The sequence below is a fragment of the Sporothrix brasiliensis genome, assembly GCF_000820605.1.
Source record: "Sporothrix brasiliensis 5110 chromosome Unknown Cont15, whole genome shotgun sequence".
Taxonomy (NCBI): domain Eukaryota; kingdom Fungi; phylum Ascomycota; class Sordariomycetes; order Ophiostomatales; family Ophiostomataceae; genus Sporothrix; species Sporothrix brasiliensis.
The window spans coordinates 2,811,420-2,827,330 of record NW_024467134.1 but is presented as its reverse complement, the minus strand read 5'-3'; the positions used below and the strand labels follow the sequence as shown (position 1 = coordinate 2,827,330).

General features: G+C 58.7%; 5 protein-coding genes across 5 annotated transcripts; 2 read left to right on the top strand and 3 right to left on the bottom strand.

Annotated features, from left to right (window-relative positions):
• Nucleotides 1-1,760: 1,760 nt before the first annotated feature.
• SPBR_05570 (uncharacterized protein) lies at nt 1,761-4,889 on the bottom strand (the record flags this gene model as incomplete). The annotated part of the gene is made up of 1 exon (XM_040763833.1): nt 1,761-4,889. The coding sequence occupies one exon, from the start codon at nt 4,887-4,889 to the stop codon at nt 1,761-1,763; it is 3,129 nt and encodes a 1,042-aa protein (XP_040622544.1).
• Nucleotides 4,890-4,920: 31 nt separating this feature from the next.
• Nucleotides 4,921-5,157, bottom strand: SPBR_06301 (uncharacterized protein; the record flags this gene model as incomplete). Its single annotated transcript, XM_040764561.1, has 1 exon — nt 4,921-5,157. The coding sequence occupies one exon, from the start codon at nt 5,155-5,157 to the stop codon at nt 4,921-4,923; it is 237 nt and encodes a 78-aa protein (XP_040622543.1).
• A 519-nt stretch (nt 5,158-5,676) lies between these two features.
• SPBR_06174 (uncharacterized protein) lies at nt 5,677-6,409 on the top strand (the record flags this gene model as incomplete). Its single annotated transcript, XM_040764436.1, has 3 exons — nt 5,677-5,916; nt 6,003-6,074; nt 6,146-6,409. The coding sequence occupies 3 exons, from the start codon at nt 5,677-5,679 to the stop codon at nt 6,407-6,409; spliced, it is 576 nt and encodes a 191-aa protein (XP_040622542.1).
• A 503-nt stretch (nt 6,410-6,912) lies between these two features.
• Nucleotides 6,913-9,368, bottom strand: SPBR_05648 (carbon catabolite-derepressing protein kinase; the record flags this gene model as incomplete). Its single annotated transcript, XM_040763911.1, has 3 exons — nt 6,913-7,333; nt 7,413-7,983; nt 8,060-9,368. 3 exons carry the CDS (start codon nt 9,366-9,368, stop codon nt 6,913-6,915), a joined length of 2,301 nt encoding a protein of 766 aa, XP_040622541.1.
• Nucleotides 9,369-11,614: 2,246 nt separating this feature from the next.
• Nucleotides 11,615-15,388, top strand: SPBR_05521 (PX domain-containing protein; the record flags this gene model as incomplete). The annotated part of the gene is made up of 1 exon (XM_040763785.1): nt 11,615-15,388. The coding sequence occupies one exon, from the start codon at nt 11,615-11,617 to the stop codon at nt 15,386-15,388; it is 3,774 nt and encodes a 1,257-aa protein (XP_040622540.1).
• Nucleotides 15,389-15,911: the final 523 nt, after the last annotated feature.

Genomic DNA, 15,911 nt, shown 5'->3' with positions numbered 1-15,911 from the left:
GACGGCAGATGGAGCTCGACTTCCTCGACCACGACAACATACCGCTTCTGAGGGGGGAGTAGAGAAGGAAGGTGCGACGCTCGTGCACCGTGGTCGGAGGTCCAGATATGGTCCTAAAAGGGTCTTTCCGTTTATTTTTTTGCGTCTCGACAGCAATACGAGGTAGCGACGTCGAGCACCTTTGCGGAAGGAAGGTATCGAGACAGGCACGGGAAAATAGATGGGCTAGTATGAAATCGTAGGTGGAGCGCAAGACGCCAAAGGAGGAAGGAGAGACGGACAGCGGCTGGCAGTTAGTGTGCTTATAGAAATTACGAGCTGCACTTGATGGAACATGCTGACATCAGACCGCAAACGCCGTGTCTTTGTCTGAGCAGTATTACTGTGTGCTTGAGGATTCTTAGTGATGTTCGTGCTTTTGCAGATGTGCCAGGACCAAAGTCAAAGACTACACTCCCTGTGCCCTACCTCGTGCGCACCTTCCTTTTGTTCGCAGGTGTCGGCTTTGACTGAACGGTGCCCCTGCCTCTTTCCATCTCTTCCGCTCGTGTTTTTACGACTTCCATTTCTGGTTTCTTTTTCGCACATGCCATTTAAAGCTTTTTTTTCGTCCCTTCTAGAAAGTGCAAAGTTGCTTTGTACCACACGGCTCCACATTGCCCCCACCAGCAGCCAGTCAGAGCGCCACAGTGGCGTCCCGTGGATCGGGCCCCGCTCCTCACTGGCTCAACCTGAATTTCGCCAGGATTGTACCTTCCCTGCTTCCCTTTGCTCACCAAGACACACGATGCCTTTCCATTAGGAAAGGGCGCATTCATGAAGCAAAGCGGGAAAGAGCGTTGATAAGTCCTTCCAGAAGGATGGCGCAAGAATTTGCCGCGTCTTCATGCGATTATCAGAAGAGATTTTATGCAGCACGCGAATATGTGAAATACAAACCGTGTAAGTCATTGGCTCGTTGCAGAACAGCACACAATGTCCTCGTGCAGACCGTCAACCCTGTTCGCTGCGGCACTAGCCTACTGAAGACATGCGTCGTGTGCCTACCTTCCCGTTCGGCAAAGCCGTTTTATTTCATACCTTACAAAGTACACCCAAAAAAAACACACCGCTCTATCCGCGCTTCGTGGGGGAAGGAGAGAAGGGCGTCAGCTTTGCCAAGCAAAATCGCAAAGGGAAAGAGCAGCCGCGAAACTGAGTCGACCCTTCCACGTCTTCTCTGCTGGTCTGGAACGCCCCGTCCCCTTCCTTTGCTCGTAGCGCCGGAAATGCACAACTGTCACTTGACCATGGTCACGAGCTCGAATGTGCTGCTGGCCTGGCCGCTCTGCCGGTTTTGTGGCTGCTGGCAGAGCCCTCAGCGCGTCACCAGGTTTCTTTCGGGTCGGTCTTGCTGCCTTGACAGGTTACCCCGTCTTGTCCAGCTGCTCGCAAGCTCTACCCGCTTCCGGCCGCCTCTGGTTAGGGGCTGCCCGACTTTCGGGTTTCCGTGGTCCTTTTTCCAATACTGTCCCTGACGCTAGTGTATGCAGGGCCTCGTGCCTTCGTTGAGGGACGAAGAGCCTTAGCGGTGGGTGTGAGGGGGCAAATTCAAATTCAAAGTCAAAATGAAAAGACGTCCAGTGCATCGTCGTCATGTGCCGGTGTTGGTTCCACTCCATGGAATGGGGTGGCTCTCTATTCCGGTATGTATGTCGTGCAAGTACTTCTAATATTCTATGGTATCGTGCGTCCGATAAAATGTGGCTTGTCAGTTGCCCTCAACTCGGTACGACGGCGCCTACTCGAAAGTTACCGTACGCATCCTTATCTCCTCCGCCCGTAGACTCGGTGGCTGCAAATTCGTCGGCCATCTCTGACTCGCAGCTCACGCCGTCGGCATGCGTCTCACTTCCATCTGTAATTGCCAGGGCTGGCGCTTCTTCCATGACAATGGTGGCACCGTACTCGATGAGGTGCAGGCGGGCCTCCATCAGAGCTTCAAGTGTCATGTCGAGGGCGGCGCGTCGCAGCGCAAAGGTCTTCTCCAGACTATTGCGGCTGTTGTCGGCGATGGGGAAGATGGCCTGCAGCAGGACCTCCTTGAGCTGGTTCTCGTAAAGGGACGTGACAGCGGGCATGTCTTCAGTTACATGGCGCTCGAGGAGAGCCGTTTGCTGCGCGAGAGACGGCGAGAGCGAGAAGGGCAGCAGCGAGGGTGGCGTGGGCGGCACCGCTTGCTCACCGGAGTCGCGATCGGGGTTTCGCTCAGGGTCGTCATAGGGGTCGTAGTCGTAATTTTCAGCGTAATTGTGGTCGTAGCCATTGTCCGACCAACCAGCGTCAACCTCGGCTCCTGCCCCGTGCCACTGCTCCGCCTCGGCATGGCCGGCCTGTTCCGCCTCTGCCTCTGCCTTTGCCTCTGCCTTTGCCTCTGCCTCCGCATGAGCCTGGGCCGCGGCTTCAGACTTGTTCGCTTGGTAAGTCTTCGCAGTCGACAAGTACGCCGCCAAGCGCACGCCAAAGGGCAAGCCGGTGCGGTTCAAAAAAGACCGGAGAATGGACAGGAACGAGTAGTTTGTTTTCATTTGCAGGGCTTCGGACGCGGCAGCCGCCTCGGCAGCAGACGCGGCAGCGGATGTCGCGGCCAGATCGGCCGTGACGGTTTCCATAAACTGCTCCATGATATGAGAGCACGACGAGAGCACGGCTTCGGCGGTTTGGTCGACGGCCTTGAGGCGGGCCATGCGGCGGTATTGCTCTTGCTCATGCCGCTGCCTCTGTGGGACGTTGATCAGACTTTCCAAGCGCGACGACCAGCCGTCGGCGCGGTCCGCAAGCGCAGACTCGTCTTCGTAGGCGTCAATGGCTTTTTGTACGGCGTCCGTGACTTTGGACAGGCGCATGAGGTAGACATTTGTTTCTGCCACAAACAGGGCGGCGGCCAGTTGGTCGGCGCCACTGCTGTACCCACCATAGACGGAGCCGTAGCCGTAGCCGTAGCCTGTGCCATTGTGCATATTCTTTGCGGCTCTGTCTAGCCACCGCTGGCTCTCGAGTCGTTGTTCTTCCGCTGCCATATCCACTTCACGGGACGCGGCCGTGGCGGCGTCAAACTGCTTAAGCATGCGGATCTGCGACTTGGATAGCGGCTTGCCGTCCGCTCGTAGGTTCCTTGCGTAGGCGAGCTCCGGGATGTTGTCGTACGCGGGCTCCACGTAGTCGTCCACCTCTTCGGTCCAATACTCGTCCTCGTCCTCTACCCCCGGCTCCGGCGTAGTTTCCTGTAGCTCGTCGTCCGCCGCCTCAGATGCGGCATGCGTCACAACGGCCTGCCGTTGGCGCGGCCGCGGAGGCTCTTGTTTCGGCTGGGCCTGTAGTGCGGGCTCGGGCGCGGTTGCTATGGCTAGTAGGATGCGGATGCGCATCGCCAGCTTTTCCGCCGAGCGCGTTTCGCTCAGGAGCACCCTGTTCACGATGCTGGCGTTCTTGGAAAAGCCGCGCAGAAGCACGCGGGCGCCGGGAATGTCCACGGCGTCCAGGACCGGGTCGAGCACCGAGTTGAGCGTGGACGCGTCCATGTGCGTGCAGTCGTCGAGGTAGGTGGAAAAGACCACGGCCGCGTGGCGCACCTGGTCCAGCGAGAGCAAGCCCCAGATGACGGCCTCGACCACGGGACCGTCGACATCGGCGCGCTGCACGACATAGCCCGAAGCCAGGTTGACGTCGTTGTTGCGGGCCCACTCGCGGTGGAGGCCGTAGCGGGCGACGTCGGGGGTGGCGCGGCGGCGGATCTTGATGCCGCGCGGATCCAGGGCCACGATGCGTCGCAGCACGCGGTGAAAGCCGACTAGATCACCCTGTGCGCGCGCTTGGTGCAGGAGACAGACCAGCGTTTGCTGTGTGGGCAGCAGCCGCGTGTCATACAACAAGGAGTCAGCAACGAGCTGCGCCAGCGTGTGCTGCCCGACGCTGATAAAGCCCAGTATGAGCGTGTTGTAGTTGTGGATGCCGGGAGGTGCGCTGCTGACGAGCATGTTGTAGCACAGCTTGGCAACCCAGAATTTGACCTCCTTGGCGTTCCAGACAGCCGGGGTCACGTTCTGCGTGCGTCCCATGGCCATCTGCAATGCCGAAGCGCGGGGACGACCGTAGATCCGAGCTTGGGACCAGGTCCGGAAGATGTTGCGCGCGGCCTCGTTGGCTTCGCGGCGGGCGGCAGTCGTGGCGGCGGGGTCGAGGTTGGGCAGCCGAAAACTCGGGTAGCCGTCGGAGCGCAGCATGCGCATGGCGTGCCAGGGCGATTCGAGGCTCTCCATGGACCTCTTTTGGGCCACGGGGTCGTCGAAGCTACCGATACGGTGGCCCTCGATGATCAGGCTGTCGACAAGGCGGTTCGTGGCCTCTGTCATCTTTGCAAAGTGTACGGCCTTTTGCGGCTCGCGCTGGCCTTCTAACAAGGTATGTTGCGTCGCCATTTCTTCTTCCAGCAGAGCCTCGGTCAAGTTCTCGAGCCCTGCGTCCAACGCAGGCCGCGGTGACCACCAGCGCCGCCGGATGCCAAACTGAGCGTGCAGCCAAGTCAGATAGGCCTCGCGCTGTTTTGTATCGGCCGCATGCCGACGCAATTGGGCGGGTGGCACACAGATAGCTTTGATAGCCTCAATCACAGCGTTTCGCGAGGTTGTTGTTGGTGTGTTGTCGATTGTCGGTGCAGGTACTGTCGGGTTGTCCGATGGCGGCCATTCATCGACGGAGGACGGCGGCAGGCCATTAGTCAGGTTGTAGTCCAGCGGCGACGGGTCGTGCAGGATGCGCAGCAGTTCCTGGCGGGCATCGTCGAGACGCTGCCCCTGATCTCGGCGCTGCCGCACCTTTCGCTCTGCGTCAGCCGCGGCGACAGTGGCCATGATGGTGGTGTAGAAAGCGGCATAAATGTTGTCATGCGATCCGATCCTTCGCCTCGCTCGCCGGGCGAGACGAATACCCGTTATGCGTGTCCCAGACGGAGATGCCGCCATGACGAGACCACCCGGAGACGCTCTCCGACTCATTGCGTCTGCGTGGAAGCTCCGCACGCCCCGGGCCGGCACGTGGCCAGCTGGCACGCGACGCTCGGTGCTGCGTCGAAGCCATTCTCGCCTGCAGCTGTGGCAGATGCTGCTCTGCGGAGCCCATGACCGTAAATTGCGCATCGTGGGTGCATGACTCGCTCGTCAGGTCGGTTCAAAGACCAATTGACGAGTGTCGGGCTGGCGGCGGTTCCAGGAGGGGAGGGGGAAAGGTGTGTCGTGCGAGTCGTATTTTCTTCGAGTATTGTCGGAGACGGATGCACGTTTTTGTTCAGATCATGCCACTAAAACGGAAGCGAGCTTAGGGTGTGCTCGCAGGGAAGGTGTGGGGTTGAGCTTGTGAATGTGCGCTCCTTCCCAGCACGCTGCTGGCCTCTTGCCGAGTTTGGCCGTAGCCAGAAGTGCGCTAAAATTGTGCCGCTAGCCTCGTGCCTTCCACGTTTGTGTCTTAGCGAAGCTCAGAGGCAGGTGCAGACAAAAGAGCATCTAAGCGGGAAGCCTCCAAAGTCGATAGCTGCTGAAACGAGACGTGGACAAAACACCGCCTTCGTATATCATCTCGACGACGGTACCTACAGACGACGGCACATCCGCATCGAACGACGGCACTCTCATTCCGCACGTAATGTTTAGCCTCACACTGACGGCGGAGTTGGCGGGGTATGTTTGTCGCCGCAACGGCATTTTACTAAACGAATCTCATGGCGTCGAGGATGTTGAGAAAGCCCATTCATACCAGGACACTCGACTGACCGTAGCCAGGGTGACAAATCTGCGGCCGGCAGACACAGAGGACGTGCCGTTCTGGTACACATTTAAGGTCCAGTGCACGTCCTGCCGCGAGACGCATGCCAACTGGGTCGGCGTGAGCCGTTTTGTGCGTTGATTCCGTTCCGGGCGGAATTTTTGAGGAAGAGTGGATGGAAGCACAGCTTGAGGCTTTACTGACAGCCTCAGGAACAAAATGAAATGAGTGGCAGCCGCGGCGAGGCCAACTTTGTCTGGAAGTGCAAGAACTGCAAGGTAAGCTGAAGACTAGAAGCAAACAAACAAACAAAAAAAAAAAGGCATGGCAATGTTCTGACGCCAAACAGAGAGAATCGACGGCCTCTATCAAGGCTGGTGCCAAGCCCTACGAGCAGGCTGAGCCGGCCAAGCCGCAGAACATTCTCGAGTTTGACTGCCGCGGCCTCGAGTTTGTCGAGTTCAAGCCGGAGGGCGACTGGCTGGCCGAGGGTGTCGACTCCAGCACAAAGTTTGCCGGCATCGACCTGACGGACGACTGGTTCGAGTACGACGAGAAAGCCGGTGAGGAGGTCAGCATCCAGGGGATGAAGTGGGAGATTAAGCGGGCGTAGAGCAGTGGAAAGGAGTTGAGGGGTTTTGGAAACTTGCAAGTGCTTTTTGGGAGTATACGTATTGAGCGTTGTTGATATGAGCCGGAACACGAAAACGTGATGAACCCTGTTGAAACAAAGCACCACCTCTGAGAGGAACCACGACTTGGTAAAATGTTTGACATTTGGATATATCGCCGATACCGAAAATCGCACAGTAAACGGCTCCCCGGCCACTTCTAACTGGGGTATTTAAAAACGAGATTCGTGATACAAGAAAGGCCAATCTCTCTCCCGTCAAATGACGCGTAAAGCAATAGCAAGCACCACGTCACCTTCTCCGTCGAAATATGCCATCCGAGCAGCAGCAGGTGAAAAGAAAACCAATCAAACAACGACAAAACGCAAGTCTAGTCTAAACGGGATGAGAGCATGAAAATAAAAAGATTAAAATAGAACTGTAAAGGGCGGACGGTGCAACGCCATGCTGGGAAACGCAGGGACGGCTAAGAGCAAGTGCCAGCCTATTCGCCGTCTGCCAGCATCAGAATCAGCTTTGCCACCAGGTCCAAGAAGGGAAACGCGCTCGACACTTCCTTCTCCTCGAGACTAAAGCCCTCGGCAGTCTCGTATCCGTTGCACTTGAAATCGACCAGGTACACAGACGGCTCCATAGCATAGATCTGGATGTCGAGGCGCACGGCCACGACCTGGTATTGGCTGTCGTCGTCCGTCTTGTTAACCGTGGTCTTGTCCGCGGCAACGTCCTCGGCGCTTGCGGCGTTGTTTTTGACGGCGGACTGGCGGATGCCCTCGGTAGTCCAGCGCACCTGGATGTGCCACGGGTCGGCGGGCAGGCGGTATTTCTTGGTGACGTCGTCGCGGCTACTGCGCCGCAGAGAGCCGCCGTAGCCGTCGTCGTAGCTGTCATCGCCGCCCCTTGTGCTGCTACAGAATGTTAGTCATTGAAAAAGAAGAGCGAGAAAGAGAGAGAGAGAGAGAGGAAGGAAAGGGTGCAACATACCCTCCCTCGTCGTCGTTGTACTTGTCAAAGTCCTCGTCAACAACCCAGCTGCAGCCTAGACGATTTAACGCCTTGTAGATGCACAGCAGGGCGTCCCAGGCGACGTTGCGTGAGCGGATACCAAACTGCCACCGCACGGGTTTGGATTTTTTGGGCGGGTTGACGGGTGTCATGCCCTGCGGGCGTTTGCTGGACTCGTCGAGCCGGATCTGGCTGCGCGAGTGGGGCCGCAGCCGGCGGGCTGTTTCCTCTTGCTCGGCCAGCGTGCGCGCGGGCGCAGGCGGCGCGTCGTTGGGTGCAGGAACCACATCGGCGTTGATGTTACCAGCCATGTAGTCCTTGTGGTAGGCAGGCAAACTGCTCGGCAGCACACCCACTTTTGATACGTACGGCCGTGGCGAGTTGCCGGTGCTGTTGGAGCCGATCGAGCGGCCGGAGGACATACCGAGCGGGCTGGAGCCTGGGTCGAGCTCGCCGCTGCCGGACACCACGGCTGCAATGGAGTTGGACCCGGAGCTGCTGCCCGATGTTGGCGATGTCGCAAAGTACGGGTTGTCGGCACCAAAATTGGCTATCGCGTACTGTCAGTATGCTCCCATGTCTTTCTGTGTGCCGTGCTCTCTTCCGAGCGTCTTTTGGAAACTCACGGTTGATCTGCATCAACTTGTTCTCGCGAACAATCATGTAGGCGTCCTTGATGGCCGATGGCTCGTCGGCCTCGAGGGCTTCTTGTACGTCCTTCTTGCCGTAGCCCATGGTCTTGGAAATCTTGTCCGTGACTTCGTTGTGCAGCTTCTCTTGCACCTTGGTGGACGCGTTGGGGGCAATGTCGCTCGTCTTGATGGACTTTTCTGGGTCGATGCCCGTGTTGAAGAAGGGCTGTGCGGGCGGGCGGAGGTAGTCGGGCAGGTCCACCAGGAACCACGGGTCCTGGCGGATCTCGTCGATGGTGGCCCGCTGCACGGGGTTGACAACGAGCATCTTCTTGATCAAGGTAGCGGCGCCGGCGCTCATCCACGACGGCAGGATGTATGCGCCCTTGGCGATCTTGGCGAACAGGCTGGGGATGTGGTCGTCGTCAAAGGGCAGGCGTCCGACGAGCAGCACATACAAGATGACACCGCAGCTCCAGACGTCCACCTCGGGGCCGGCGTACAGCTTGCCGTTGATGACCTCGGGCGCAGCATAGTTGGGGCTGCCGCAGCTCGTCTTCAAAAAGTTGCCGTCGGTCATAATGTTGCTGAGGCCGAAATCGGCAATCTTGACGTTGAGCTTGTCGTCGAGCAGCAGATTCTCGGGCTTGAGGTCACGGTGCACCACACGGTAGCGGTGGCAGTACTCGACAGCACACAGCATCTGCTGGAAGAAGCGGCGCGCCTCGGGCTCGGCCATGCGGCCCTTCTTGACAATGTAGTCGAACAGCTCGCTGCCGGCGTACTCCAACACCATGATGATGTCGTTGGAATCTTTAATAACGGTGTACAGCTTGATAATGTGGGGGTGCCGCAGCAGCTGCAGAAACTCAATCTCGCGCTCCACGCGGCCCGTCATGTCGCGGCTGATGAGCTTCTTGCGAGAAATGATCTTGAGGGCCACCTTCTGGCCCGTGGACTTGTGGATGGCCAGCTTGACCTTGCCGAACGAGCCCTCGCCCAGCGTGCGCACGACATTGTACTGGTCGAGCCGCGCATCGGTCGACTTGATGCGGTCGGGCAGATGGTGCGAGCCGGACTTGCCCTTGCTCTTGCCAGAGCCCGTGCCGGCACCAGCACCAGCACCCGCCGCCTCCGCGGCGCCCCCTTGTGCTGGTGATGCGCCATGGTCGACGACGTTGATGGTGGGCGGTGCGGCGTGTCCACCCTGGCCAGCCGCGGCGAGCGCGGCGTGCGACCGGCGGCTCTGATTACGTGGCAGCGAGATGGACAGCTCCTCGTCTTCGAGCCGGCTGGGGCCCATGATCACAACGCGCGGCGACGGACGGCACGAGTCTGTGGCGAGATGTGGCAGCCGGCGTTTGCTGATTGCCGCTGGTCAGCGTTGATGCGTTGATTTTTATCGTTCGCCGAGGGCGTTTCAGCGAGGCGTCGATGCAGCGGCGGAGTATGCTTGTGCTTGTGTTGCCTCGGGTTGTTGACGCTGTGGAGGTGGAATGTGGAAAGTGGATTGCCGTTTTGTGTGTGGTCCGTGTCTTGGAACGTAGGGCCGGGGGGGTGCGAGTGTGGGCGAGAAACGCGGGGCGAGCAGGATCGTGGCTGTTTGCTTGTTGGGTCGGGGTACCGGCCACCGTAGACAGCGTAATCGGAGGACGTCTTCGGATTCGGTGCAAAGGTGCGATGGTGGGCAGGCAAATTGAGGGCAGAAGGGGATTTGTTACCCACTTGGGATACGATGCGAATTGGGATGAAAGGGTGGCGACTGGTTGGTGGAAGGGCAGGTTCGGAATTGAGACGGCGGTGGGGGAAGCCACGATGGACAGGGCAGCGGGCGGGGAAGCAGCGGGAGCAGGACCGAAGGAGCAGGAGGCAGGCTCACTATGCTGGGAGGCGCTATTGGCAGACCCCAGGCTCTGGCAGCTGCCTCCTTTTTTGCGGTCCCTGCGGCTGTGGCGGGTAATAATGGACGGGAGGCGACATTTGCTGCATTTAGTCGATATAGGGCGATAATGAACGCTGTGGAACCTAGCACAGCATGTGCTGAGTAGTACACTGGTGCCCGCTGTGCCTGGCAATTATGTGCTGTATTCCGTATCTTTAGCGGGGTGGGCTCAGTGAGCGCGCTATCGATGGAATGCGGGCGTGACGCGAAAGAAGCACGACCGCCCCTAGCAATTATATGCACTGTATTCTGACACTGTATCGGGATGCCATATTATTTTCATTATCGTAAATTTTCCTAAATGAAAAGTTCGTCAGATATTGGTTCAACAATATTACAGAGCCCCAGCGAGCCCTATCCGCATGAGCCAGCGGCACCATAGACGACAATAAGCGAGCAAGTTTGAATTGTTGCCTGGCGAAAGCCGGCTGCTGTTTATATATGTCGTAGAGAGTCGTACTTTTTGCTTGGAGAGCCTTATGTTGAACGCTCTTGCCCTTTTGCGACCGTCAGACAGTGCAAACTATTCACACAGTAAATGCACACTGTAGCACCCGTGATGGCTTCTGGGCTCCATTTTGTGACAGGATCTCCCCGATTGCCGGCAGACGTTGTCAAACGATTCACGGAATGCGACTGGAGATGAGAGGATCCGAGCCAGGGATCGTCTGTTTCCTCCGCCTGCTTCAGAAGTGAAGCGGGTGTCTGTGTGTCTTTCTGTGGTGCAGTTGTCCGTCTGGGGACTTTCGTGCGCTGTCATCGCGCAGCAATACGGGGTCGCTCTGCCCGAAATAGGCAAGTACTGTAAGATACGTTGTAGCGCCGTGCGAGTGGCCTAATCATGAAGCTGTTACGGGCTGTTGCGCGTATCTGCCCGTCATTGGGTCCTGCCCAGAGCGCTCTTGAATCAGCGAATCTATTGCAGGTTGTGGGAAAGCACGACTCGCCGCAAGTGGGTAAGTTGGGCAGGTGGTCTGAACCTGCGCCTGCCACATGTAAGACATACGAAGCCCACTCTAACATCTCAGGCAAGTGCGATGGAAACAAGTCAAGGTTTGCTCACACCCTTCGCTCTTTCCGGACCCCGGGCTTGTTCGCAAAAGGGGAAACAAGTACGAATGTACGAAGTAGGCAATGGAAGGACCCAAGCTCCCACAAAAAGTCCCAAGGAATCGCCAATTCTCCCGTTCGGGCTTCGAAACACGGGGGGCAACGCACATCATTATTTTTACCCACAGCAGCGCCCCAGACCCCCTGTCAGCTCTCACTCTCCCTGGTCTTCTTGGCCGTCCTCATTTCGCAGTTTGTTGTTGCTAGCATCTTGTCCCTGGCTTGTTACATCGTATTGCCTTTCTTGTATTGTTCTCCTTTCTTCTGAGCACATTTGCCATTTGTTTTGCTGTCTTCAGCATTATCACCAACTTTTTCGTTGGCCTCAATTACGCTTCCATTTTTACCGCCTATCCAGCCGTGTCCACCAACTCGACGCACAGATCCAGACTTGCGAGTAATCACTCCATATACGAACGACACACGACAGCGGCGCCCTCCCGCCTTGCCCTGCTTCGCCGTCGAGGCAGGAAGATGCACTCTGTCTCGTCACCGCCATGGACGATCGCAAGACCAGCGTGAACGACCCGGATCGAGACCTGTCGCTCGATTCTGCTTCGCCAACCTTTGCCGCTTCTTCTTCGCCCTCTGGCCTCTCTCCAGTATCCTCGCCGCCACTCCCACAACGACCCAACCTCGCGGCCCCATCGCCCTCCGCTCCTCCCTCGCCGTTGCCAAACTCTCCACAGTCCCCATCGCCGAACACGAAGCCAGGAAGCACAGCCTCCGACGACGACATCCCTACCCGGATCTTCCGGTTCCTCTCTACGGCGACTGTTGAGTCTCTCAGTGCCGTCGGCGTCGGCCTCGCTGCAACGACCTACTTTGTGCTCGGCCGCGTGGGCCTCGTCCTGATCGGCGCATTTGGCGGCATTGCCCTTTTTGTGGCATGGGAAGCACGCAATCCCGACGTCACCCGTGCTATCCGTGGGGAGGCCAGCTCGGACCTGCTCGCCCGGGTCATTGAATACCGCAGAAAGGACCAGAAGAACGGCGCCGAGGTCAGCGGCGAGAACGTGGGCCCCGAGGCTGCCTTTGACCCTGTCCAGGAAGACCTGGCCCTCGGCCGCGCCTTTGAGAATTTCCGCCCCGAGACCCGCCAAGCACTGAACGGCCTCGTCGAGGCGGTTGTCCGCGACTATGTCAAGTGGTGGTACCAGCCCATTGTGCCATCTGACCAGTCGTTCCCGCTGTCCTGTCGGCGCGTCCTTACCTCGTTTCTCGTGTCGGTCTCGAACCACCTCAGCCGCAAACGCCCCGCCGACGCATTCCTCGACTTCCTCACCAACTCCACGTCGATTGTCATTGTCCTCTTCTCCGAATTGGCCACGGCATTTGCCGAGCATGCGGCACAGACACCGCAACAGCAGGGCTCGGCACCGCCCCAGGGGCCCGATGCCAACCCCACAATATCTGCCGCCGACGCCATCTACAGCTACCTCGCGTCGCACCCGAACTCGAACCTGGCCAACCTGCTGAGCCAGCGCCAGCAGGCGAGCAAGTTCCGCATGGTAGCCGACGATTTGCTGAGCTTCCTGGATCGGCAATGCTACGACTGCGACCCGGCACGGACGTTTCTCCGGGAGATTGCGGCCACCTCCGTGCTGGAGACGACGCTGCAGACTTGTTCCAAGCCCGAATGGATCAACGGCTGGATTGTGCACCTGCTGGAGGGTGGCGAGCCCGACTTCAGCCAGGCCATCGATGTGGGCATGCAGACGCGCACCGATGCCGCGGCGACAGCCAGCAGCAGCAAAGACGCAACCAGCAACTCCGCCGCGGCCCACATGCACCATGCTTCGATCGACATTGACGGCAACGTCGGCAACATTGCGCTGCCAAAGAGCCGGCGCAGCTCATTTGAGGCGGACAAGGCACACCAATCGAGGCGCAAGGAGTCCGTGCCATTGTCACACAAGAAGCAGCTCAGCCGGGCTGACGAGGAAATGGAGGAGGCCATGGAGGAAATGAAGCGCATGAATGAGATGATTGCCGCTGAAGAAAAGGCGCGGCGCACCACCACGGAGACCAAGAGTGCTGCCGAAGCCGAAGAAAGGTTGGCGGACGCCATGCAGCACAACGCAGACGAGCTTGGCATGCAAGCAAACGACGAACGCAAAGTCCACCACGGACACGGGCCCCCGTCACCCAGCGCCGCCTCTGACCAGATCTCTCCCAAAGCGTCTCTCAGCCTGTCTGGTGACGAGAGCACGACGCGCACAGCAAGAACAGTCTCGACGCCCATCACGCCACGGTCGTCTACGCAGGGGTCACCGAGCCAATCGTCTTTTGCCAAGTCTGAGGCAGCCAGCGGAACAGCCGCGAACCGCTCGGAGAACACAGAAAACCCGCACCCGCCGACCGCCGACGAAGCCTCCCAGTTCACCAGCTTCGACCAACTCGTTCCGCCGGCGCGCGAAGAGGATGAGTCGAGCGACTCGGAGGGCCGCAAGAAACAGGAGCAGGCACCACCGCCACTGACGCTCCACAACGCGAACGTCACGATTCATGACGAGCCGGTGACGGACAAGGGACGCATCAAGAGCCGGCCCGCATGGGATTTCCTGATCCAGATCGAGCCGGCCAACGCGCACTACCCGGGCTGGATGATTGTGCGCAAGTACGCGGACTTTGAGAAGCTGCACGAGGTGTTGCGGCGCATTGCGACGATCTCGGGCGCCACGGCGTTTACAGAGCAGCACGGCGTGCTCCCGAACTGGAAGATCCACACCCGCGGCTCACTGCGGGGCGAGCTGGAGCGCTATGTGCGCGATGCCTGCTGGTACCAGCCACTGGCCGAGAGCGAGGGCATGAAGCGGTTTTTGGAAAAGGACACAAACAACCTGCCGGCGGCTTCCAAGACGGGTCTCAATGCGTTCGAAACCATGGGCAAGAACATGCTGGACGCACTGTCCAACGCGCCCAAGGGCGTGGCCGAAGGTGGCAAGGTCATGGTAGGCGGCGTTACGGGCGTGTTTGGCAACCTAGGCAACCTGGGCAACCTGGGCACGAACATCGGTCTTGGCGGCAGCAGCGGCCAGAAGAAGCAGCACGCCAGCTCGGGTTCGCTGGCCAATGTAGCGGGCAGCCCCAATCCCAACGGCGCAACGACATCGCCCCCTGCCTCGGTCCTGCAGGACGTCACGGCGTACACGAATCGGCTGTCGGTCTCGACGCCACCCCGTATGGATAGTGGCTTCTCTGGCGCGGGCTCGCGGCGCTCTCGCGACAGCATGGACAGCCAACGGTCGTCGGTTGTAGCGTCGCAGACCGGCCGTGTTGTGCCGATGGGTCGGCGTATGAGCTACCAGTCGCAGAGCGGTCTCATGGACGCTGGAGCGAACGGCGAGGTAGGCGAGGCCGGCGCCGACGGGCGCGGCCGGACTGACAACAACAACAACAACAACAACAACAACAACAACAACAACAATAGCAACAATATGTGGGGTGACTACACACCAGTCAGCAGCGGCAACCGCGGAAGTCAGCACAACAGCCGTGCCTCGTCGAGCGGCGGCTACCCGCGCTCGCCCTCGAGTACAAGCCTGAGCGGAACCCGTCTTCCAATAGGTGCGACCTCTGCTTTTACCACCGACGCTATAGAAGACATGCCTGGTTCGTCGGTGACGTCGCCGGTGCGTGTCGGCTCATACAACAACTTGACGAGCCTGCCGGCGGGCGGCGCTGGGTCTGGGTCTGGTGCAACGACACCACACGGGACGCGCCCGTTGCACCGCGTGGCCACGTCCGGCACGACGATTGCCAAGCAGTTTGCGGCGTTGACGGAGGGCGAGACGCGCGTGGCCGTGGAGCTGCTGTTTGCTGTGATCAACGAGCTGTACACGCTCTCGTCGGCCTGGAACATCCGGCGCACGCTGCTGACGGCCGCCAAGTCGTTTTTGCTGCGGCCGGGCAACCCGTCTCTGGCGTCGATCCAGAGCTTGCTGCAGTCGTCGGTGCTCGACGCCAACACGACGGACGCTGGCATGGCTGGGTATCTCAACACGTTGCGCGAGAACACGATGCCGACGGACGCGGAACGGGCAGCGTGGCCGGCGGAGATGACGGCAGAGGAGAAGGAGAGGCTGCGGGTCAAGGCGCGGCGGCTGTTGATCCGCAGCGGCGTGCCGGCGGCGCTGATGGGCGTCATGGGCCAGTCGGCGACGTCCGATGCGCTGGGCCGGATCTTCGACTGCCTTCAGGTCGAGGAGGTGGCACGGGGCCTGATCTTTGGACTGATGCTGCAGGCAGCACGGATCGTGACACATTGAATGTTTAGGGGCGTTCTTTGATTCTCTACGACTCTTTCTTCGGCTTCACGCCGTTTTCACGTATCCCATTGCTTCCTTGCCGCGTTCGACTGTCCTCTTCGTTTCCTGTTTACATTTTACAGACACGCTTTCATTACATTTGGTTTGGTGGGGTTCATCTGCAAGTTTTTGTGTTCCAAGACGTCGGCCTGGGGCTTTTCTGGCGTTTTGTTTTATAAAGGAAATGCGAGACGAATTAGAACGGCCATGCGGCGCCAGACGACACCTCAACATGCACACAAACGCGTCAACGAATACACACACAGATGCACACGCTCAGTGGCATTAATTTTTCATTCTTTTTGTTTCTCTTGGTGTCAGGAATTGGATCCTATTACTTGGCATGATATGGGCACTTGGAAACGATTTGGCAGTTTTCGCTTGGCAATTTTGTATTTCTGTGTATTCTAGACTCTTGGTTTCGGCAGACAGCTATCCAGTGTACGATATTGCTATGAGATTTGTGTTGTTGTTTGCTGTTTTG